The sequence below is a fragment of the Chelonia mydas genome, chromosome 4 (assembly GCF_015237465.2).
Source record: "Chelonia mydas isolate rCheMyd1 chromosome 4, rCheMyd1.pri.v2, whole genome shotgun sequence".
Classification (NCBI taxonomy): domain Eukaryota; kingdom Metazoa; phylum Chordata; order Testudines; family Cheloniidae; genus Chelonia; species Chelonia mydas.
In genome coordinates, this window is record NC_057852.1 from 106,431,558 (window position 1) to 106,455,834 (window position 24,277).

Consider the following 24,277-nt stretch of genomic DNA (forward strand, 5'->3'; position numbering starts at 1 on the left):
CCTATTGTATTATCCAATGGTTCGTTAATGCCCGCTCTGTTTTCTTTTCCCATTCCTATCTCTGTGCACTTTCCCACACTGCCCTTCCTAGTGCACTGATTTTACCTGTTACCATCTTGCTCCTAAACCTCCCATAAATTCACTTCTTCCCTGATGCCCACCAGATAGGAGCTTGCAATTAATTATGAAGTGGGGAAAAAATAACTCCCTAAATTATTCCCATCTCTGAGTATCCCGATGTGCCCTGTCTTCTGTGCGCCTGTCATGTAGACTGTAAGGGCTTTGGGGCAGGGTCTGCCTTCAGATCTGTGCATTGCGCAGCACTGAGAATTTTGTCAGCACTAAACATGTTACAAAGAAGAGGAAATGATGAAAGAATGTCACAGGTTTTCCAATCTCCTAAAATGCTGTTTCTACCACATGGTGATTTGGAGGGCGGGGGGCGGGGTGTCTTTAAATTATTTAAACTAACATTGTTCCCCCCCCCCCCAGCCTGCCCCACTTCTGCACAAAGGCGCTAACATGCTGGGTGTTAGGCCTGGAATCCCCCTTCTGTCCCAGGTCACTGGGAGCAGCAGCCCTGGGGTGCTCCGCACCCCTTCTTGCACAGGAAATGAACATTTGGCCCTAGTCATGTGTGTGGCAGATATACCCCCCCTCCCCCCCCGCAAGGTCACCCAGCTGCCTCCTCTCCTCGCTAGTGTTCAAGGAGAAACCAAGGGGAGGGGGAGGGGAAAGTGAAACAGAGTCCTTTGAGCCCTGGCTATTTGGGGGATTATTTTTAAACTCTCCCTTGCAATGGAGCCTTTGATAAATTATTCATTGGACAGAAAAGGCTGCCGCTGAAGTGCTGATGTCAGGAGGAAGGAGTCTAGTGCAGCAGCCCTGGTGCTGCTGCTGCTGCTTCTGCTGCAGAGAGACACTCAGCCTGAGCGTAAGGGTGCAGCATGCTGCCTGGCTCCTACTCCTGCTCCAGCCTCTTGTGCAGTAGCAGCAGCGGCAGCAGGGCTCGGGCCAAGGGTGCAGGGCCAAAAGGGGGCCGCGAGGAAGAGGAGGAGGGAACGGTATGGCTCTCCTCCGAAGCAGTGGCTGCAGCGGTGGTTCTCTCTGTCTCCTGGTTCTGGCGGTGGCATGCCTACTGCAGCGTGCCCAGGTGAAGAAGCCAGTCCGATGCCCTGCCACATGCAGCTGCACCAAAGAATCCATCATTTGTGTGGGGTCTCCTGGTGTGCCGCGCATCATCCTCAGCGACATCAGCTCCTTGTAAGTTAAACCTTCCTACACCAGAGTTCTCCTGGGCAGCGGCCGGGTGCCCCTCGCCCCTATTTCTTCTTTGTGGTTTGGGCTTCTTTTCTGTAAGTTGGGGTTTTAGTTTCCCTGCTGGATGCTGGCTTCTTGCGGGATGCTAAGATCCCAGTAATGTGCAGTGTAATTAGCGTATGGCAGTGTCTGTGCTTTCCATGCTGAAATATTGCACTGCCTTGCAGCTGCAAAGGAGTTCGAGTTCTATATCTGAAACACCTTTTCAAATGAGAAATCTTGACTGCACCATTTCTACACCACATATGTAAGGGAAGGAAAATGCATGTATGTGTGTGTGTATATATATATATATACTTACCATGTGTAAATCTAATGGACCTGAGGAGATGGCAAGTGGCCATATTAAAGTGCTGTAGACTTAAAGAAAGATTTACTCCCTGGTAATTATCTTAGATGGCATTATTACCGTGGGGAAAAGACTACACAGACTTCAGGAACTTGAGAGTTAGATGCATTTTTAATGTGAGTAGAACTGGAAATGATGGTGTTTTTGACTTGCACCACTTTTAAATCTCATGTGCTTTTGCTGTTAATCCTGTTTAACACACATACTAATTTTCTTTTCTCTCTCCCTCTCTCTTTTGTTCTTTCTTTCTTTATAAAAATCCAAAAATACAAGTGGGCAGACAAAACAATCCTCCCCACCCCGTGGAGAGAGGTTGCCAAGAGGCTAAAAGTGCATGGTATTAAAGATTAATGTGAGGATACGGTGAAAAGGGAACTTTCCAAGCTTAGTGGGGAGAAACAGGGACAGGAGCAGAATTAAACACCCTTTTAACCTGAATATTGACCCCATTTGCTGGGATATTATAAAAAGGGGCCAGGCCAACCAATGGGGCAGATATTGGGATGCTGCTAGTGAAGGTGATGATAATGAGCCTTATTTAGTTGTTGGATTTTCCTGTTTTTTTCCTCTCAGGAGCCTGGTAAATGGAACCTTTTCTGAAATCAAGGACAGAATGTTTGCCCATCTGCCCTGCCTGCAGCTGCTGTAAGTACTGCACTTCCCAACAAAACACAGCTCTACCTAAAACTTTTGCCAATATCCCCCTAGATATAGGCACCATGGTATCTTCAGAAAGAAGATAATGGATAAGTTAATCGCTGGGGTAACTCCATTGACTTCAGTGGTGTAACAAGACGCCAGGGATGAATTTGCTTCATTGACAATATGGCGTAAAACCATTTAGGAAATTATTGCTAATTTACTAAATGAAGACAATATGTTTCTCTGCTGTTTTAAATTCTTTTTTAAGGCCCATATTAAACACACTTAGGATTGAATTCGCCTCTTGGAGTCACACGACTGATCTAACTCCAACATCATGTTCATTCTATGCTAATGAATCTGACATTAACCGTGCGGGCGGGGGGGGAGGGTGGTGGTATTGATATCAGTGGTGATTTGCTCTTCTAGGGAGCGTGGACTGTCGGAGTCCAGATCATTCCAGTACATTTGAGAGGAGAATTTTGTGCTACCTGTAAGAGTTCAAAGTCTCTTAAGCAAATTGTGTTGGGTTGAATGTGGCTTAATGGAAAGTGTTGGGCTTTGAGGTCACAGGTTCCAGTCCCACCGAACCTGTCTAGGAAGTGGTGACTATTCTGTAGGAAGGACAGTGCAGTGGTTAGGGTGTTAAGTTGGGATATGGGAGCCCTGTGTTCAATTCTCTGCTCTGCTGCAGACTTCCTGGGTGACCTTGGACAAGCTGCTTAGTCTCTGCTGTGTTTTGTGCTGCCATGCCGAACTGATTTAGGAGCCTACATCTCATTTTCAAAAGGGATGTAGGTACTTAGAAGCCTAAATCCCCTTGACAGTGCCTCAGTGCCACGTCAGTAAACATGTGGATAATAGCACTTCCCTGTGTTAGAGGGTGTTGTGAGGATAAATACATTAAAAGATTGCAAGGCACTACAGAAATGGGGGACATGTAAGTACCATAGACAGATCATTTAAAACCGGGGTCTGCTGAGACAGAATAGCCCCTGGTGGCGTCTCGTAATGAGGGGCGAATGGGGCGAAGCCCCACCAGTTCAATCCTCTCGCCTTTATTTCTTTGAATAAACAAAAACAAATAAATACAATTGTGCCAAATTCCTTCGTTTCCTTCTTTCCAGCAGCACAGTGGAGAGAACACTGGGGAGTGAAGGGAAGACAGGACGAGGAGAGGCCTTCATCCCCTTCAGTGCAGCACCACGGAGCGCAGCTAGGAAATGGAGGGGCTGGCAGAACCTTGCATCTTCAGTACAGCAACCCCCTGGCCTTTGTGTTTAGTGGGAAAATGCATTGGGTTAGAAAAATGTATTAACTAACCAGCTGCCACATTTGAAAACACTTGTGTGTGCGGTAAGGGAAAAAACATGTTTAACATGGTGCTAGTTAATGTGTTTGCTAATATGATGCTTTTTCTCACTATAGACAAGGCCATAGAGGGCACTCAGGGGAAGGAAAGTCTGGCGGCCTCCAGCCCTTAAGACCTGAACTCTTCCCTTCATTGAAAGTGTAGAGCAGGGCGGAGATCAGAACATGCTCAGAGGGAACTTTCTTAGGCCTCTTTGGGGCTACAGAAGATTTGCCCAAAAGAGCTGGAGTGCAAGTATAACCCACACACCTCCTGGATGTGGTGTTCAGTCCCATCTAGTGGCACCGAGACCACTTAGAGAGAGAAATTAATGAATCTGCTCTACAGCCTTTGGTAAGGGCCATGTAGCTTTTAGCTCATGCATTAGAGGTTCATGCACTGATGTCTCAGGTTCGATCCTGCCCACTGACAACTGGGGTTGTCGCTGTTACACAAGCTCAGCCCCAGTGCCGAGCTCCATCCCATACCCTTCAGAAGCAGTGTGAGGAGTCCAAAGAGGGGAAGGTCAATGCAAAGGGAGTGAAGACCTGGCCTGCCAGTGATTTGAAGGAGATGGCAGGTAGAGGCCTGTATCCTGAGGGGAGGGCAATGTGGAAGGGGGCTGCCTGTTTATTTTTTTCAGAAGTTGGGGTAGAGTGGTGAGATTACCAGCAGAGGATATTGCGAAGTGGGGGTATCAGATTGTTCAGTGAGGGAGGAGGAAGAGCCCCAGCATGGTTAGTTTGTTCATGTTATTGGGGAGGGTGTCTAAGTGCCATACCAACCACTTATCTTGTGTCCCCCCCCGCAACAATTTTTGCTGACTAATGTATTTTATAGTTTTGCCTTCAAACACAGGAATTTGAATGATTCAAGATATGAAGGAAGTAGCTTAAGGTGTGAACTGAAATAACCATTGCTCTTTGCAATCTTTGGTACTGGTTCTTATTTGTTAGTAACCCTGGTAAAATAGCAATACCAGGATTTATTTTAATTGCCATCTCAATCTTTCTCAGATTTCTTTGGGTTAATTTAAAGAGTATTTGTCTAGAATTAGCATACTGACAAGAGCAAGTTTGCATTTAATATTCATTATCTTTCCAAATTAATTTTAGTAAAATACCTAAAACTATGCAAAAAAAGGATTATTGAGTGGTTATAATAAGTGATAAATGCAGACATGCTCACTTGTAGCTGCTGGGAGTTCCAGCAGCCCTCGTGAGATTTTAGAAGTAGTCTTTCATTTGAGTGGGGTTTCCTTTTCATAGACTAACAGGATGAAGAAAGAGCATATTTTTGATCAGATACTTGCATATACGAGGATTACAGGGCAGATTCTCCACCCCACGTTGAGCAGAGCTGTGGCTGGCTGTAGTTCCCTGATCCCCAGCCTCACAGCCATGGCACAAGTTAGAGTTGCTCCTGTCCAGCACTGTCTAACTTACATTACTGACCTAAGGTTTTGTGGATGGGGCAGAGCTGCCTCTGCTGGCAGATGATATCGGGGGAATTCTCTGCAGACTATCTGTGGCCACTTTGCACCACTGATGTGGCACAAGATGGCCTTAGTGCACCAGAAAATCTAGCTCTCTGTGCCTTTCCACCAAGGTGGATGATAATGTCATGGAGTATACTTTCTATAGCATGGAAGATATTAATAGCGGGTCAGATTATGCCATTGATTTTTTTAAAGCAGCACTCCAAAATATTTTCCACATGCTGTATTGATGGGATAATATGGGCCTGAGTCAGTAAGATTAGGCTGATGATAGTCAATAAACGTAACTGGCATAATCCTCTGTGTCAGGTTTTCATCGGCTTTCCTAATGGCTGCTCTCCATTTTCAGCTTGCTGAACTCTAACTCGTTTACTATCATACGAGATGATGCCTTTGCTGGTCTCTTCCATCTAGAGTACCTGTAAGTTCTATATTTTACATATTTGCCAGTCTTTTATAAACCAAGATGTTTTGATGAGTTGCCAAAACTCCTGCCTTGGAGAAACCATTTTCCCTGTGGTTACTGGGGCCAAGGAAAATGGAGGGATTTATGTTCCATTTTCTGTCCAAATGTCTCATGCAACTGCCTACCATTTTTCAGATGTTGCAGAGTATTTTTAAAATATGCCATATATGCTGGGGTGACTCTGTATAGACACAATTCGCTGAAATGGGGTTGGTGATCTAGAACTGGTGCTAGATTTGCAGGCCAATTCTATCTGTTATATGTAATAGAGGAGTTTGAAATGTCAGTCAGTAGATAATGGCTTGCTGACAAGTCCCAGCAGGTGAGGTGCAGAGTATCAGAGTCACTCTCTTTTGTAGCCATGATCCCCTTTTTCTTCATTCTCCCCCCCACTCTCTCTCTGCAATATTTTTGCCACCCCAGTATTTCATTTATACTTCATCCTCTTTCTTCTTAGCTCAGTTTACTCCTTCCCTTTATTTCTGCTTCATTTCCTCTTCTTACCACCCTTTCTTTCTCTTTTTTAAAAAAGTATACTAACCGTATTATCTGGTTATCCTCACTTCACATTCAAAGGGCTTTCCAAAGACTCACCTGCTTTCGTATCTCAAATCAGGAGGTAGGTTTTTAGAGTCTGAACACATTCTGGGTACAAGATACATCCCTCCAATAACTTTTCAGTGTTGAAAGAAGCTTCCCCTTCTATAGATTCTCACCATTATATTGCTGCCTGGAGGAGTGTCATTAGCTAACCTCTGCTAATGCCTTTATACATCTATAAGCAGTTATTGCTAAACATGCTGCATTCAGAACTAATATTATGGTATGGAGGAGCAGCCAGCAATAGAAGTAACAGACCCGGAAATAGTGGAATATGGCAAACGGCATATGCTGTAATCCATGATTCTACAGCATCTGGATTTTTCAGTGACAGCAGTAATCAGTTTTACAGGTGGAGGCATCAAAATGTAAAAAGCTTGTGGAAGGCAAAAAAAAACCAAACAAACTTTCAAATCTGGGTCTGTTGTGGGCTGGCTTCAGCTTCTAAGTGGTGCTCATGAGGAGCCCAAGATAGAGCATGTTACAATAGCCTATGTTTGTGGTGACGGATGCAGTGGGCAGGCCCACATTTGAAAGAAAAGTATGGAGTGTCTTAGTCATTTGATCAAATGTAGCATTCTATCAAGAAACAGAGACAAATCTAACAAGACCCCAAGACTGCAACCCCCTTTAACCAATGCCAGACAGATGATCTCAGCTGAGGCTATGATCAACATCTCTGCCAATTCTTCAAAATGTTTCCTCCTCCCAAGAGCCCTTACCTCCACCTTTTGTAAATTGAAGCTAAGCAGTGATATTTCCTCCACATGAATGCTAAGCAGCATTAATACTCCAGTATTCAATTTCTTCCAGGCATTGGTCACCCAGCATAGGGGAAAAAGAAACCTCTCTGGCAAATGAGGAAGTTTCTTTGTGTACAAAATAAGGGATCAAGGAGGAGGGTAGGCCAGGGAGTATGCATAACAGGTAATGTTGCCAAAAATAACTACATCATGTCTACACCATTAAGAACAACATATATATAAATACTGCTAAGACTAATGGGCTATGTTAATAGTGTCTGAATATATATGCCTAGGAGCTCTGAAAAAGGACTGGGCTAATATACTGTCAGTCATTAGAGAGTGACACTAGTAGGTGCATTCTCACTGAAGAGTCCCTTCAGAAGATTCAGTGATGCAGGAATCTATATTTACTGGGCCATGCAGTCACTGAGTCCCAGTCCAGACTTCCCCATCTTGAAACATTGAGTTTGATGGAGATATGTTTATTTACACCAACTGAGGAGGCAACCAATCTTGGTAAGGCAGAAAAAACCTTCTGTCTCCTGAGAGGATGAGAAAATAGCTCCAGCTTCCTTGGGTATGGTGTATGGGGACAATCTGGCCTTTGGAGTGCAGATAGAATTCATGACTCAAAGCAACCTTCTGACAGAGTAGACTGACTCCTTTCTCATGTCCTTATCTGTGCTCTTGATGTGAAGAGGGGTCCCTGTCACTTCATGAAGATGAACAGTTACTACAGAGCTGGGTACCAATATATGAACCTAGACAGATAGTGAAGAGCCAAGGACAATGTAACTGTTCACAGCAGCTGACTTTGCTCTCTAACCCCCAACACAATTATTTCTCCAACACCTTAGTTCCTAGAAATGTAGGGAGTCATTCTGCAATTTCCTTGGCCAGTCTTGGTGGTGACCCCACAAAGTGTAGCCCCCAAGGAGACCATACAGATTTCAGTCCAGATGCTGAAATGTAGGTAGGTTCATTTTATTGTCCTCACTTTTGTCCCACCACTTTCCTCTCTGCTGCTATTGGCTCTCTTTGTTTTGTTCTTAACTTACTTTGTCCAGAGGAGCTTACAGTTTGTCTTCACACCACCACACATATCAAATAGCATTGCTAAGCGCTGTAGAACCCTGGCCAACTCCCCCTCTCAGGTCTGTCAGTAGAACTCCTCAGGGGATGATTAACTAGTTGTGAAATGGGGAATAGGGTTATCCACACTGTCCATGCTTTTCCTTCTTCTCTTTTCAGCTCTTTCCCTTACATTCTCTCTCTCTCTTGTTCAGACTGTCACCTTTTCCTTCTCTTGTGCTTTGGCCATAAGAGAAAGGAAAAGGGAATGTAAGTACCTCTACTGATATTTCTTCAGCATCATATACGAAGGAGCCTATGTAGATACTAAGTTAGGAGGCGATAGGTTAAAACATACATACTAATACTGTATTTAAAATATATATTTATTATTTTTTCTGTATAGATTTATTGAAGGAAACAAAATAGAAACCATTTCAAGAAATGCATTCCGTGGCCTTCGCGATCTGACTCACCTGTAAGTCCTTTAACACTTATTAGAAGTTGTTTATACATTGCCAGATGTTCCAAAACTCATGCCGTAAGCACTTCTGTAATTGTTTTTACTGTTAATGGTGGAGGCTCTTTCTCCTTTAAAGAAAACTAGTTTTTGTGCTGTGTAGGACATTTCCATCTTAATCTCTGCACATCGGCTAATTCAGACTGTTACAATGTGGCTTCCAGTAAGTTTAAAAATATTCACTGTTCTGACGATACTCCAGGGTTTTCACCTGAGTTACACACACTCAAAACCTGAACATGCAACCTTTACTTTGCAAGCAGTTCTTATTACTACTACCTTAGATACAGCATATTAAAGTATAGTTAAAATTCCATTTACTTTTCAGCATTTTACTGCTTGTATTTTTGTGTATTTCATTCCTCTTGGGCAATAAAAACCAATTGACCAATTTCACTTTTGTTTCTAGTCATCTTCACTTTCTGTTCTCACACATTAGCAAAGATTCACAAGGTGGAAGCACAGTGTTTAATTCATTCATGATCCCATTAGTCATGGTCAGTACTAGGACTTAGACAACATCAAATCATTAGCATTATTTAAGTGACGTTAGACTTGGTAGGAGCCAAGATAATAAGATCTAACTTTCTTTTCTAGTTCTTTGGCTAATAACCACATTAAAGCTCTGCCAAGGGATGTCTTCAGTGATTTAGATTCTCTGATTGAATTGTAAGTAATGAAAATCTTTTTATTGGTTGCCTGTCATTGTGACTCTATTAATCTGTGCTTTAAGTTCCGTTTTTTTGGTGTTGTAGCTGAAATCCATGCTAAAAATAAATGCTTATTGTGTTGTATTAGCATTCTCATTTTAATATTGTTTGCTCAGTAGGATTAAATTAGACTTCACTTGTTGTTTATCACAATCGTGCACATGACCAGCATTATTACTTATTTTCTGATCTTTCATGAAAAGTCTTGAGTTGAAGGGACATCAACTTTAAAATCACAGTTTGTGTGAAAATTTTTTTAATCTACTGTTGCTACAAGTAACCCCTAAAATTACTGTTACTGAAAGAGATTAGATTTTTAAAAAAAGATTCCCCCCCCCCCATTTTTTCATTTTGTATTTGACAGCACTTTGCTCAGGCTGTGTCAATATTTTTCTAGTGGTTAGTTACTTTCTCCTATTATTTGCCAGAGTCTGTCACACAGCAACAAGGGAGAGCAAAACTTTTTTTTTTTTTTAAAGTTGGAAAATGTGATTGTAAAGCCACAAACTTTGTCAAGAGGCTCAGAGACAGGAATTGTACCTGGAACTTATTTTTTGGAATTGACTCAACTTCACGTTGATGGTGACCCTTTTAAGAATTTAAACACACTGTGAACATTTCAGATGTTTGTGGAATTAGTCTCTGTATGCTCTGTTTCAATGTAACATAGAAACTTCACTGATAAGGCTGTTAGTGTCAGCCGCCTATGCACTGGAGTGGTAGAGTGAAGCAAAGGAATCTATGAATTTCAGTGGAACTCTGACACAATGGAAAAGCAGCGGAGTGGGAGGGAGCCGTCTTGTGAGGATTTTTAGTGAATTATAGTTCCAATCCTGCTAATGCTTATGAACGTGAAACACCTGAATAGACCCGTTCCATGCATAAAGATACACATGTGCGTGTTTCCAGAATTGGGGCCTGTATTTGTTATAAACAATGTTTCAGTGAAATGTAAAGAACAATACAGTTAGGATAAGAGATGGAAAATATTTTCCATCCTCTGTTCAGAATCAATTTAAAACAATTCAGCTACTTTTGAATTAAGTATGTCAACGTGCTAACAATTCTGCAGTTTTCGTATCACTACCAAACATTTCAAATATGTTTATTTCTGTGTGTTTTTTTAGAGATTTAAGGGGAAATAAATTTGAGTGTGACTGCAAAGCCAAGTGGTTGTTTGTGTGGTTAAAGATGACAAATTCCACTGTTTCTGATGTCCTGTGTATTGGTCCAGCAGAATACCAGGATAAGAAGTTAAATGATGTCACAAGTTTTGATTATGAATGCACCACTACAGGTATTCAGAATATGTATTTCTAAGCACACTACAAATGATTAAAGATTAGAAATTTAGATTAATCCCATATTATTGTATCAGCATGATTTGGGAGGAGGGAGAAAAGGGTTCTATATAAAGCATTTTAGAATAACAGAACAAGTCTAACTATTGAGAAGATTAAATTTAAAAGCCAAAGGAAGTAGATGAGATTTTATTTGGATTAAGTGATAAAAGGGACAAGAGCTATGATTTTCAAATTCCATAAGGTTTCATCATGACTCTGTGACTCAATTTTCAGTCACAGATCTTTTGCTGTTGTCTGGAATAAGGCTGTATATCTATGTCAGAAGAATTTCCTGAAATCAATCTCCATTTCACAGAATGCTACATAATACCACTGTGTCTGTTGTCTTCGTTCAGTAGGCCACAGCTTAGTAGCACTGTAATAAGTATGTGTCAGCAGTGTTTCCAGCAATTAATTATGCAGACCCATAATAAAGGAGAGAAATACTGTATAATACTAGTGCTGCATGGCTTAGGAACCCGGTATTTGTTTTATATTAGATAGTAAAAAGCATTCTCTAGGATGTGGAGACAAACTTGCATGAAGTTCTGATTGTCAGAAGATGATTACAGACCAAACATAACAATCAGTTATCTGTGTTTGAATACAATTGTACTATATTAAGAACATTAGCCACTAATGTTAAGTTGTTCTTATATATGATGAGAGCAAATTGCACCTGAAAGAAGTTGGTCCAATAAAAGATATTACCTCACCTGCCTTATATCTGTCACCTGAAGGTATGGCAGTCATATTAATGGTAGTTGAGTTCTCATCTCTGCAAAAGCAAGCTGTCAAGAATGAGATAGAGCTCTTAAAAGCTTGTGTAAGAGACAACATAAAAGTTAATTGCCAGTATTGTAAAGATAAACTTTCAAGCCAAGGTATGAAATATAACCCAAGCACCATATATAAAAAGTAAAAAGAATAAACTCTAAGTTAAAGCCCCAACGTATGTCAGGAGAAGCATCAGAGGTGAAGGATGATAATTCCTTGTGTAGACAAATTGATGTCAAAAACAGAAGACAGAAATTCCTGCGAACCGTACCAGAAATTTCCATTATTGTGTCCGCTGATCCACAATGATGCAAAAACACAAAGTTTAATTTACCTCAGTCTGCATTCATTAAAGGTTACTGTTGCACAAGCACTGGCTTAGTGCTGTGTAAGCCTTGACAGCCAGATCCTCAGAGCTGCCCTGATTTACAGCAGCTAAGGATTTGATTTAGATCTACTCTCTCTGTAAATGTAAGACAGTATATGTGTAATTGTGCAGTTGTCATAGGCAAAATTCTATCCTGCTGTTACTTCACTGGCCTGGTGTAAATGAGGTTACGCTCGGGATAAATCTGACCCCATATGCTCTAGGGATTATGTAAGAAATTAGGGTTTTATGTGGTGTAATGACTGACTGCTTGAATACTTGTGCCACTGCAGTCAGAGAAGCATTGAGACAGGGTAGTATAGGATATTTTCAAACCCCACAGCCAGTTAGTTGCTAGCTGATCTGAACAAAGAAGAGCATGCACCTCACCAACAATGGCGTAGTCAGCAGCATGCCTTCCAGTTTTTTTAAGAACAGCATGAGAGCAAATTGTAGAAAAGTTGGAGCTGTGACATAGGGCCTCCTTAACAGGTGTTTGCGGGGGGAACAGACTTTGAGGCCATGGCACACCTGGTGACTGAGCTTTGTGACTTTGTCCTCACCCACAACCATTTCAGATTTGGGGACAGCTTATACCTTCAAGTCAGTGGCACTGCTATGGGTACTCACATGGCCCCACAGTATGCCAACATTTTTATGGCTGACGATACTCCAGAAGAAGTGGGTTTTTTACCCACGAAGGCTTGTGCCCAAGTAAATCTGTTAGTCTTTAAGGTGCCACCAGATTCCTCGCCGTCTTTATGAAGAAACAGTTTCTGGAATAGAGAAAAAAAATCTTCAGGGAGTGCACCATCACCAAGGCAGCATAGTACCCCAAGTGTGGAATTAAAAACTACCCACTTCTGAGCTCTAATCCCTACTCTGCCCTTGACTCTGTCTGTGGCATCAGGCAAATCACATAGCCTGTCTGCTCTTACTTTTCCTAGCTGTAAAGTGGAAATTGGGGCTTGTCTACAGTGGAAAGTTATTCCAAAATAAGGCAGAGTGGGAATTTAAAAAGGCATGAAATAGCTCCCTGTATGGACACTCTTATTCTGGAATAAAAGTGCCCTTTTCTAGTTTCTTAGTCCATTTCCAAAGTGTGTTAAGATCAGGAAAAGGCATTCGTCTACCAGAATAAGTGTGTCCGCACAGGGAGCTGTTGCAGAATAGCTTGTTCCATCATAGCTCTTCTGTTCAATTTCCCCTCATTTGGTCTGTGAAGATTAATTAATTTGCGAGTTAATGTTAGTACAGTGATTTGAAGCTGTAAAGCAATATATACTGTAAGTGCTAAATGTATTCTCCTACTCACTGAAGGACAGATGGTTATTCTGCTTTTTGTTCCTATCTCTCAGTATAAATCACTTTCATATAGTTGTTCACATTAATCTTCAATATCATCTTTCCTTCCCTTATCATGCATGGTTTAACAGACCTTTCAATGTATTATACTCTTCAGTGATCCACATCAAGTATTACGTGGATAATCCGGGTAATTTTCAAAATACCTTTGATTTCAATAGGAATTTGTTTAGTAAGATTTCCATCTCAGTGGCTCCATTGACATACCAGACCTGATGAACTGAAGAACAGTAATGAATCACAGGGATGCTATAAAATTGAAACACTTTTTAACACAATTGATTATTAAAACTGAAAGAATTTTAACAATCTAATGTTACTTTTAACCATTTTATCATGGTTTAGTTTTTGCATGTCTCACAGTTTGAACAATGAACATAGATTAATCTATTTCACTTTTGTTTCTAGTCCATTATACTTTCACATTCTCCTACAATGGCACAGGGCTGCAGGGGCTTGGTTGCAAACACAGCAAAGCGATGTTTGTTTATTTTTAAAAACTCTTTCCAGGTTTCGTTAAATCTTATTTTTATAAGGCCTGCTTCTCTTTGACTCTAAGGCCCCTTTACATTGCTCTGGCACCACAAAAGGGGCTTAAAGTGGATGCACATCTGGCAATGTAAAAAGACCTTAAAGTGGGCCAGTTTACATGGGAATAATCTGGAAAACTAATCTAAATTAACTAAAGGTGCTAAATTAAAGTGGATTAATTAAACTATATTAAACTCCTGTGTGGATGTTCTCATTCAGAATTAAACTTTATTCAGTTTAGCATAATGTAATTAATTTAAAAGAAACCAAATTATGGTCACTTTAATTCTGAATGAGGTTGTCCACACAGAGGTTTAAGTCATTTTAACTAATCCACTTTAAATTCACATCTTTAGTTCATTTGGATTAATTTTCCTGAGGGGTGAGATCGATAAAGCACTTTACTGTATTGCACTCTAACTCCCCCATGTAGACCCTCCTGGCACACTCTAAAATGTACCTGGTTCACGTTAATGTATGTAGCTTTCTTGAGCAGGTCAGCAGCATCTTTATGTACCTTTTAGAGAGCAACGGTAGAGCCCTTTACAAATCACACCCTTCAAATGCACTTTGCCCTAGATGAGCCCTGAGTGTCCGTATCTAGATAAGCCCTTGTGTCCACTTATGGCCTCTCTACTGCTAGAGTGGCATAAAGGGGTCTTAGTGAAAATGCAAATCAGGCCCACAAAGTTTAAGTCAGAGAACAGATGACAGCACCTTTCTACTGCGTAACTCCATACCAACTACAATGGACAGTCTTTTTTAAATATGTAGTAAAAATATTGTGTAAATTTTTAGTGGCTTTCACCAGTTACTGTGAACTATTTATCAGTTGATTCAGTGAGCGTTTGATCAGTAATTCTTCCATTGTTACTGATCCAGTGATATAATAAACCCAGTGTCAGGTGTGAGTCAAAATAGCTTTGTTGATATAGTATCACTTCTGAACAAGCTGTGAACCATATGATGCCAATGGGCAGGTTTGTTTTAATTCACAAACTTCATACACTTGCCCTAAGACTGTTTCAAAACTGTTGTGATGTCCTGACAGGTTTATTTAGTTTTTAATACCCCCCCCTTTTTGTATCACACTGTGATAAAGCGGCCTCACTTGGAGCTCCTGCAGCATGACCAATGTGCCTGCAAGGCTAATTTATTACAGATAACGTCCCATACTTATAAAACATAACAAATCAAGTGCCCAGCAGTCCATCAAAATGCAGCCCCCACGCCTATCACCACACTCAGGCTCTCTGCAGCTTCAGCATCTCTCACTGGGTTCACCTCGTAAGTGTTGCGCCTGCATCTCTCACTACGCCTCATTGCAGCCTTCCCTCTCTGCCCCTCCAGCTGCAGCTCTCCAGCTCAGAGAGCCAGGCTTCTCCATGCCTATGTTGAATAAATAACAGGTTGAAAACGCAGACTACAGGCTCAATTCCAACTTCAGATTCAGCCTTCAGCCCTCACTGGCCATGGCTCTCTGGCCCCTGCACTGGCTTCCTGGCAATTCCTCCCTCGTTCCAGGGAAGGCCTATATAGCTTTCTGCTTTCTCAGAGATCTCCTCCAGTCTCCTGATCTTTGGCAACTCTCACTTGCCAGTCTCTCCCCATATACATGGCCCAGGTGCCTTCTCTTAACACCAGTTGGGAAGCAGCTGATGAGACACAGGTACAATGGCCTCTTCCTTCTTAAAGGGCCAGTGCCATGCTGTGACACACACCCTTTAAATACATGTTTATCAGTAACAGCTAGAGTCACTGTTCCATCCTTAACTACATTTTTATGCTTTCATTTATTTTTACGCTCCATATATTTTACCTTCCAGTTTTCTCCAGTCCTTTAATTTTTCCAAAGGAATTGATAAGAACACCCTTACTTTCTAAATGTACTTGCTTTCACACCAGCATCACTGATATTATCAGCACAAATACAGGTTTTGGAAATAGGATCTGCTATTTCAGTGACGCAGGGGAGCTTGCCACAAAACCTCATGCTTTGCTTTTGGTAGTCACCAGAAAAATGGTGGCAGTTCTCTTTTTTAGCTGTGGAATGGTAGATTTTCTGTTTGTTTAATTGTAGCTATCTAGTCTTACCTCCTGCAATATGACTCCACAAGGGTGGGCCTTTCAAGTATGCGTAGATGTAAAATCCAACATTTGGAAGCAATTAATATTTACTTTGGAGAGGAAATAAGGACATGCCTTTAACCACCACTGAAGTGCACAGAACTGGGCAAGAGTTTTTAAAGGGTAAGAGTGAGGACATGATTAAAATGTTGCTAAAATTCATGGGCCATCAGGTCCTTCCTGAATATGAAAAGTTAGCATGCACAGCATGGCACAGAGCTCCTAGTATGTAAGTGTGTCTGTGGGTCTGAGATGAATCTTCATCTTAATGAAAGACTCATCTTCTCCCACAAATATATTTTCCCCTCCTTGTAGACAGGGTTTGTGTCACCCAAACTAGACCTGAACTCTGTTTATGCTGCTCTTTATTGACCAAAAGGTGTCACCCTAAGTCTCTTTCCCTCATAATAGTCCCCTGCTCTGACCTGCCAAGCTACTGTTGCAACAGAACAAGTATGAGATCCTGCTACGCAAGATATAAAATGAGCTCTTGGCTCAAGTGAATTTTAGAATAAAATTGACACATAGGCTGGGATTTTCAAAAGAGACTTAGGGAAGCATTTGGAAGTTGGACTCTCAACTCTCTTAGGTGCTTTGGAAGCCTCAGCTGCCACCCTAGGTTTTCCACTAGATGATAACAGTAAGGCAGGTCAAATTTTAAACCTAAAATACTTGACAGTGTTCCTTTAAATTATACTTTTATTCAGGTTTTTTTTAATTAAATGTTCTCCTATGTATACTTGGTCCTGACTCAGCACAGATGACCTTTCGAGACCCCTTCCTGCCATACATTTCTGTCATTGCAGGTGTGGGGTAGCTGGGGTGGGGTAGCTGGGATGGGGTTATCCCAAGGAATTCACTTCATCTGCTTTAACTGGAAATGTGCAGAAGTGTCTGTGTTGAATAAATAACAGGTTGCAAATGCAGACTATGGGCTCAATTCCAATTTCAGATACATATGTGCAATAGCGAGATTTTTGAAGACATGGTACATAGCAATAAGTGACCAAAAGTTACTGTTGAAGTTGGAGTCTTGGTTTTTTGGGGTAAAATCCTGACTCTGTTGAAATGTATGGCAAAATTCCCATGACTTCAGTGTGCCAGGATTTCACACTTTACATTCTACTCATAGACAGTACTCCTACATAGTACAATTTCTAGCTTTCTTTCTAGGGAAGTCAGTGGTCTGATTTCACAGATATCAGGCAAGATAGAATGCAGATTTTGCAGCTAACACCAATCACATGTCTTGATCTTCTTGTGAATTGAATTTTGGAAGGGAAATTTACACTGCACAGAGCAGCAAACTATTCTCCCTATTGCTGCATGCCTAATTGTCACTCAGTGACACTCCCTGTGTTAGGGCTGTTACAAGCTTAATCCTAAATCAGAGTTCTTCTTCCTAAAATAGTGTCCAATAGTACTGATTAGAAAATAGGAACCATGTGTCAACTATTTTGTGTTTACAACATGGGATTTATTGTAATTTTTTTAAACGTCTGTTTCTAGATTTTGTTGTTCATCAGATTTTGCCATACCAGTCAGTTTCAGTGGATACATTCAACTCTAAGAACGATGTGTACGTAGCCATTGCACAGCCTAGCATGGAGAACTGCATGGTACTGGAATGGGATCACATTGAAATGAATTTCAGAAGTTATGACAACATCACAGGTACACACATGAATATATCGGATTTATACATGAAGTGGTGGTATAATCAGTGTGTAATGGGGGAAGGGAAGAGTTGGAATATGGAATTCACTGATACATCATGGAATGGCCACTTGATGCTATATCCTGTTATCATTCCATCTTTGTTGAAACCCCCACATTGAAGGCAATGGATCAAGGCCATAATGTGGACTAGATTGCTCAGAGAGCCATATCGTTCTTGTAGGAGACAGCTCTTACCAGAACACAAGCTTGGCATTTGTCTCTGTGATATTTAGTCTTCAGCAAAGGACAGGGTAGACATGGGTGGGTTCTGCTCCTGTAAATTTTTCTTCATGAGTGGACCCTTATATCCCCACAAGCCCCTCTGAAGTTAGCTGGGCCTCCACACAGGGGTTGCCTTGTGGAACAGCTTGCAAGATCAGGGCCTTGTCTACAGGAATATGGGAACTGCCATGTTCAATCAGACCTGAGGTCCATCTAGTCTAGTATCATGTCTCGGACAGTGGCCAGCACTAAATGCTTCAGAGGATGCTATAAGGGCCCTGCAGTAGGCAGATTATGTAGGCACAATATTAGTATAACATTTGAATTAGTATCCATTCTAATAGAATTAATTTTATCCAGAGTGTGTGAAATCCCAAACTGATCTCTTGACGAACTATCTGGCTTTTCCACATACAGTTCATCTAGACCAGTGTTTCCCAAACTTGGGACGCCACTTGTTCAGGGAAAGCCCCTGTCGGGCCCGGCCAGTTTGTTTACCTGCCGCGTCAGCAGGTTCAGCCGACCGTGGCTCCCACTGGCCGCAGTTCGCTGTGCCTGGGCAATGGGGGCTGCGGGAAGTGGCGCGGGCCGAGGGACGTACTGGCCGTCACTTTCTGTAGCCCCCATTGGCCTGGAGCAGCTTTCCCTGAATAAGCAGTGTCCCAAGTTTGGGAAACACTGATCTAGAAGATTAACTATTAGGGTTCACTTGACATCATGTGCTCAAGGAAGTTCATCTTGCCTTCATACTGACCTTCAAATGTACAAACTACTACATGGCAAAATAAATGCAGTGCACCAAACTCTGTTCTGTTATACCTGTGCAACACCACTGAAATCAATGGGACCGTACAGGTGTAAGGGAGAGCAGTATTTTGACAGATTTGAATTAGTTTTCTTTATGTTTACTCCTGGAGAAATTTTGCGCCACTGTGTGTGCACATAATTCATGGGCCGTGCATATTTTAATTTATTTTTTTGCAGAAATTAGCTTCTGCCATCAAGTTGCTGCAGTTCTGCCTTTTGCCCACCAGAGGGCTCTGTGGCGCTAGAACAGAGCAGCCACTCCTGACCAACTAGGGAAGAGAAAGAGCCTATAGCGCAGGGATGGGCAAACTTTTTGGCCTGAGGGCCACAACTGGCTATGGAAATTGTATTGCGGGCCATGAATGCTCACAAAATTGGTGGTGGGGGTGAGGGCACCGGCTGGGAGTGCGGGCTCTGGGGTGGGGCCAGAAATGAGGAGGTCAGGGTGCGGTGGGAGGAGCTCCTGGCTGGGGGTTGGGATTCAGGAGGCAATGAGGGCTCCGGCTGGAGGTGCGGGCTCTGAGGTGGGACGAGGAATGAAGGGTTTGGGGTGCAGGAGGGGGCTGCAGGCTAGGGGTGGAGCAGAGGGGTTCAGAGTATGGGAAGGGGCTCTGGGCTGAGGCAGGGGGGCTGTGGTGTGGGAGGAGGTACAGGCTCAGAGCTGGGGGTGCGGGTTCCAGTGTGGGGTCAGAAATGAGGGGTTCAGGATGTGGGAGGGGGCAGGAGGTTGGGGTGGAGGGGGGCTCTGGGCTGGGATTGAAGTGTTCGGGGGGCTGGGGCAGGGGGTTGGGGTGAGGGCTGCGGCTGGGGGTGCGGGCTCTGGGGTGGGGTTGGGGATGAGGGGTTTTAGGGTTCAAGAGGGTGCTCTGGGCTGGGACCGAGGGGTTCAGATGGCAGGAGGGGGATCAGGGTTGGAACAGGGGGTTGAGGCGCAAGAGGAGGTAGGGGTGCAGGGTCTGGTTGCAACTTACCTAAAGCAGCTCCCAGAAGCAGTGACATGTCTCCCCTCTGGCTCCTATGCAGAGGTGTGGCGCTGACCAGGTGGCTCTGCGTGCTTCCCTGTCCGCAGGCGCCACCCCTGCAGCTCCCATTGGCTGCAGTTCCTGGCCAGTTGGAACTGCAGAGCTGGTGCTTGGGGCGGGGGCAGCCTGGAGAACCCCCTGGCTGTCCCTATGTGTAGGAGCCAGAGGTGGGACATGCCGCTGCTTCAGGGAGCCACGCTGAGCCATGGCACACGCAGCACCCCCAATCCTGCTTCCCTGCTGGAGCAGGGCAAGCCCTTGACCCTACTCTCTGGTAGGAGCTCGAAGGCTAGATTAAAAGGTCTGCAGGGCCGGACATGGCCCACAGACCATAGTTTGCTCACCCCTGCTGTAGTGACTTCTTCACAGCACCTGTTGGGCCAGGTCAGGAGACAGAAGATATGGGGAGACAGACAGCGTGGAGTCGCTGGGGGCCAGACGGGCTCATTAGGGAATGTAGAGGAGGACAGACTGGGCAGGGGCTGAATGGGAGTGGAGGTGCAGGGGCAGGGGGAGGGAGTGCAGGGCCACATAGGGACAGGGAGGTGCCTGGGTGGGGGCACAGAGACACATGAGGACAGGGGCAGATGTGCCTGATTGAGTGGGAGAGACTAGGGGTCAGCCAGGGTCTGCATATTGGAAGCTCCCTAACAATCCCTCCTTGCCCACCCCCAAAAAACCTGTTCCATACTTTTCCCACCCATACCCAACAACCCTCCAAGTTCACACCCAGGCTCCTTCCCAGCAATTACTTCCGTCTTCCTCCGTTACCCCTGACTCCCTCTGCACTGCTTCTGAGGGGTGTGGGAAATACGATTCGGTATTGTAGTTTAAATTAATTATTACTCAGAGTTCTGTATTAATATGCCTAGTAAGGAATCTATTTGTCAAAAAACATTTCCTGAGTCTTTTTTGTAGTCTGTATTGTTACAGACATACTTGCTGACAGGTATTTTGAAATAAATTACCAAAATAATTGAAACTGGTGTGATTCTATTGTGTTATTTTGACAAATAAAATATGCAGAATTAAAATATTGTGCACAGAATTTTTAATTTTTTGGCGCATAATTTTTCAAATATTTTGTGCAGAATTCCCCCCGGAGAAAATGTTGCTGTTGCAGAAGTAAAATATTTCCCTTTAGAGAGGATGTGGGGGAATTCTCTTCAAAGTTATCTTATAGCTTTATACAATATGTACAGAAAGATATCAAGGTCGAATATAAGTGATTATGTTTTGCTGACTTGACAGTTTTGGGGGAATAAGGGATTTCACAAGAAAAAACTGGATTAGGAGTAGCGGCATAAGGAGACAGGGTATGAAGGGCATGTATTAGCCTATTACAAAGCAGTGTTCCTACCTACCTCAATGCCAGAATGTTAAAATAGGGCTTCAGAATACATATGCTCACACTCCAAATCTGCACATTTCAAAGACTTCATGTCATTGCCCCATTTGGCCTGAACGGCTAGTCAGAATTCAAGGTCTTGCCAGGGTGATTCAGCAATATGTGTCAGGTGTGTTCTTGTTGTACTTTTGTTTGTTCACAAAAAGTGTACACAGAGTGGTTTCCTTGAACACAGAGGAAACAAACAGTAGCAGGCAGTTTCCTTGCTAAGAAATCCCCAAGTCTGCCACTTCAGCGAATTCTGTGCCCAAACTATCTTTATGCTTCCTCTCAGGGTCACTGTCACAATTCCTTCAACTAGCTTGCCCCCTCCAATACACATAGCCAGCAACCAATATCTTAGCTCCTGAAGCCAAGGGTTTCACTGCTTGAGAACCCTGTTGTTCCTTAATATCTGAAGTCGCTTTCCTCACTTGTTGCTGGATCAAAAAATGTGTTACGCCTCATGCAGTATGAATGAAAGCACTGCCTCATGCTGCCATGTAGAACATGAAAAGAAACTGGCAGCAGTTAAGACAACAAAATGAGGGATAAAGAAAGAGGGAACTTAGTAAATCTCTCTCTTTGTTTGAGTGGTTGAATTGTACGGTACTAGTATTTTTTGCTTTTTGTTTGAGCAACAGGTCAGTCCATTGTGGGATGCAAAGCAATCCTGATCGATGACCAGGTCTTTGTGGTGGTGGCACAGCTCTTCGGTGGCTCACATATCTACAAGTATGATGAAAGCTGGACAAAGTTTGTCAAATTCCAGGACATAGAAGTCTCTCGCATTTCCAAGCCAAATGATATAGAGCTGTTTCAGATAGACAGCGAAAAGTTTTTTGTCATAGCAGATAGCTCTAAAGCTGGTCTGTCAACAGTTTATAAATGGAATAACAAAGGATTCTACTCTTACCAGTCCCTGCATGAGTGGTTCAGGGACACAGATGCTGAGTTTGTTGATATAGATGGAAAATCTCATTTAATCCTGTCGAGCCGCTCACAAGTTCCCATTATACTTCAATGGAACAAAAATTCAAAAAAGTTTGTCCCACACAGTGAAATCCCCAACATGGAGGATGTCTTGGCTGTGAAGAGCTTCAGGATGCAAAACAGCCTCTACATAACGCTCACAAGGTTTATTGGTGACTCCAGAGTCATGAAGTGGAATAGCAAGCAGTTTGTGGAGATACAGGCTCTCCCATCTCGAGGGGCAATGACACTGCAGCCTTTCTCCTTTAAGAATAATCACTACCTAGCTCTAGGAAGTGACTACACCTTCTCCCAGATATACCAGTGGGATAATGAGAAGAACCTCTTTAGACTATTTAAAGAAATCTACGTGCAGGCACCTCGCTCTTTCACAGCTGTGTCAACTGATAGAAGAGATTTTTTCTTTGTTTCTAGTTTTAAAGGAAACACACAGATATTTGAACATATAATTGTTGACTTGAGTTTATGAGGGCTGTTGGAGTGAAGCTCATGTACAATGAGACATTTTCACTTATCAGAAACAGCAACAAAAAGACAGATTATTCATCTCCAAAAATAGGGTGTACTTGTGGAACTAGTAAGAAGTTTTCTGAACTTTTAGAATTTGCATATTAACCAGGAATTGCAATGACTTGGTTAACTGCATGACATGTCCATTTTACCATTTTTAAAGACATTTTAAAACCTGTAATTATTCAGAGGAGTGTGCAATGCATTAGGATTAATTCTGATATCTAAGACAGCTATGTGAATTTTACCTAAGAAATTGAATTAGATTGGACACCTCGTAGAAACAAGAGAGGAGAGAAAACAATGTCAAACATGGAAACTATTCTTTCCTCTAAACCTAACATTTCAGTAATGATACTTAAGAGTAAAGTCAACTGCACATATTTGTTGATGAATTGTATAAATTGACATCAACCTTCAATAACATTTTTTGGTCATCTTGGTTCCTTGCAGTTGATGGGCAGCATCTCTTTGTTCTTTATAATAAAACAAAGGTCATTGTTTTAATTCATATTGATACTAGATGAGAGGGAAGGTTAAAAATTCTTTGACCTCTTCCTGTTGATTTCAGAGAGAAAGCATGGATACAAAAAAATCACTGTGGGTGATGGGATGGCAATGAAATATAGGGCCTTTCACTTCTAGATAATGGGTTCCCTTCAGCTTCAGGTCAATAGTGACTGAGAGTGGCTGATAGTTGTTCGCTGGCATATCTGAACTCAGCTGGTCTTAGTTCAATTTGTAGCTCATAAGTCTCTGTTTCACAAATACAAACTCTCTAACTGGCACTAACTCACACCCCTACTGGTAGTCTCAATAGTGTGCCAAGGATTTTAATGAGTATGGAAACTGAACTACTCTGTCACTCTTAGGCCTGGTCTACACTACAGGGTTACGTCGACCTAAGTTACGCAACTCCAGCTACGTGAATAATGTAGCTGGAGTCGATGTAGTTTAGGTCAACTTATTGCAGTGTCTACACTGCACTGGGTCGACAGGAGAAACTCTCCCATTGACTTACCTTATGCTTCTCGTTTCGGTGGAGTACTGGAGTCGACAGGAGAGTGATTTGTGGTCGATTTAGCAGGTCTTCACTAGACCCACTAAATCGACCCCTGGTGGATCAATCACCGCAACATTGATCACTGGTAAGTGTAGTCATACCCTTAGAGGAGGTCCTGCTTAATCTAGATTGAAGCTTACTTATGGGTCAGTGCAGGGGAGCCTGTGTTAGTGTTGCCTGTGCTGGAGCTGTTCCGTACATAAAGAGAGCATTTCATTCCATAAAGTTTCTCATCTCCTAAATTAGATTTCTGAAAACTGCAAGCTGTATTTTGAGTGATCCTCCCACCATATGAAAGCCATATTCTCCTCTGGTATAACCAAGTCTACTGAAGTCAATGGAGTTGTAGCTGCCTCAGATTAGTGCTAATGTTAGCAATAAAAGTACAGTGCTAGCTAAGAATTTTCACTTAGATCACCCCACGCTATCCAACTGACAAATGGCTCTGGGAATGCCAAACTACGGAAGCTCTATTGGATACAGAACCAAACCATATTTAGCAGTCTTTTAAACTCATTTTTGGGTGAATGCAGGCTATAGTGTTTATTCATCATCACAAATAGGTCAGTCATGGCACAGTCACCATGCATAGTCACTCTTCCAAGATGACAGAGAGGGGTTGTGCATTCAGTCACATGAACAGAGCCTTATGGTGGAAGCCATGTCTCTCTACATGCTTTTGAGACAGTTTTATTATAGCAGAGTCCTTCTCTGACTCACCACTACAAATGTCACTTTACATTTTCATCTTGGATTCACATATTAAATTTT

General features: G+C 42.6%; 1 protein-coding gene across 1 annotated transcript; it reads left to right on the plus strand.

Moving 5' to 3' along the window:
• The first annotated feature begins 503 nt into the window (after positions 1-503).
• LGI2 (leucine rich repeat LGI family member 2) lies at positions 504-22,954 on the plus strand. The gene is made up of 8 exons (XM_043544570.1): positions 504-1,263; positions 2,243-2,314; positions 5,510-5,581; positions 8,450-8,521; positions 9,161-9,232; positions 10,401-10,570; positions 17,293-17,457; positions 21,585-22,954. The coding sequence occupies exons 1-8, from the start codon at positions 1,067-1,069 to the stop codon at positions 22,400-22,402; spliced, it is 1,638 nt and encodes a 545-aa protein (XP_043400505.1). The 5' UTR covers positions 504-1,066; the 3' UTR covers positions 22,403-22,954.
• The last annotated feature ends 1,323 nt before the right edge of the window (positions 22,955-24,277 follow it).

Coding starts and splice junctions, on each gene's coding strand:
- LGI2 (XM_043544570.1), top strand. CDS start 1,067: ATGGCTCTCCTCCGAAGCAGTGGCTGCAGCGGTGGTTCTCTCTGTCTC. Junction 8,522..9,160: donor CTTCGCGATCTGACTCACCT/GTAAGTCCTTTA, acceptor TTTCTTTTCTAG/TTCTTTGGCTAATAACCACA. Junction 9,233..10,400: donor TTAGATTCTCTGATTGAATT/GTAAGTAATGAA, acceptor GTGTTTTTTTAG/AGATTTAAGGGGAAATAAAT.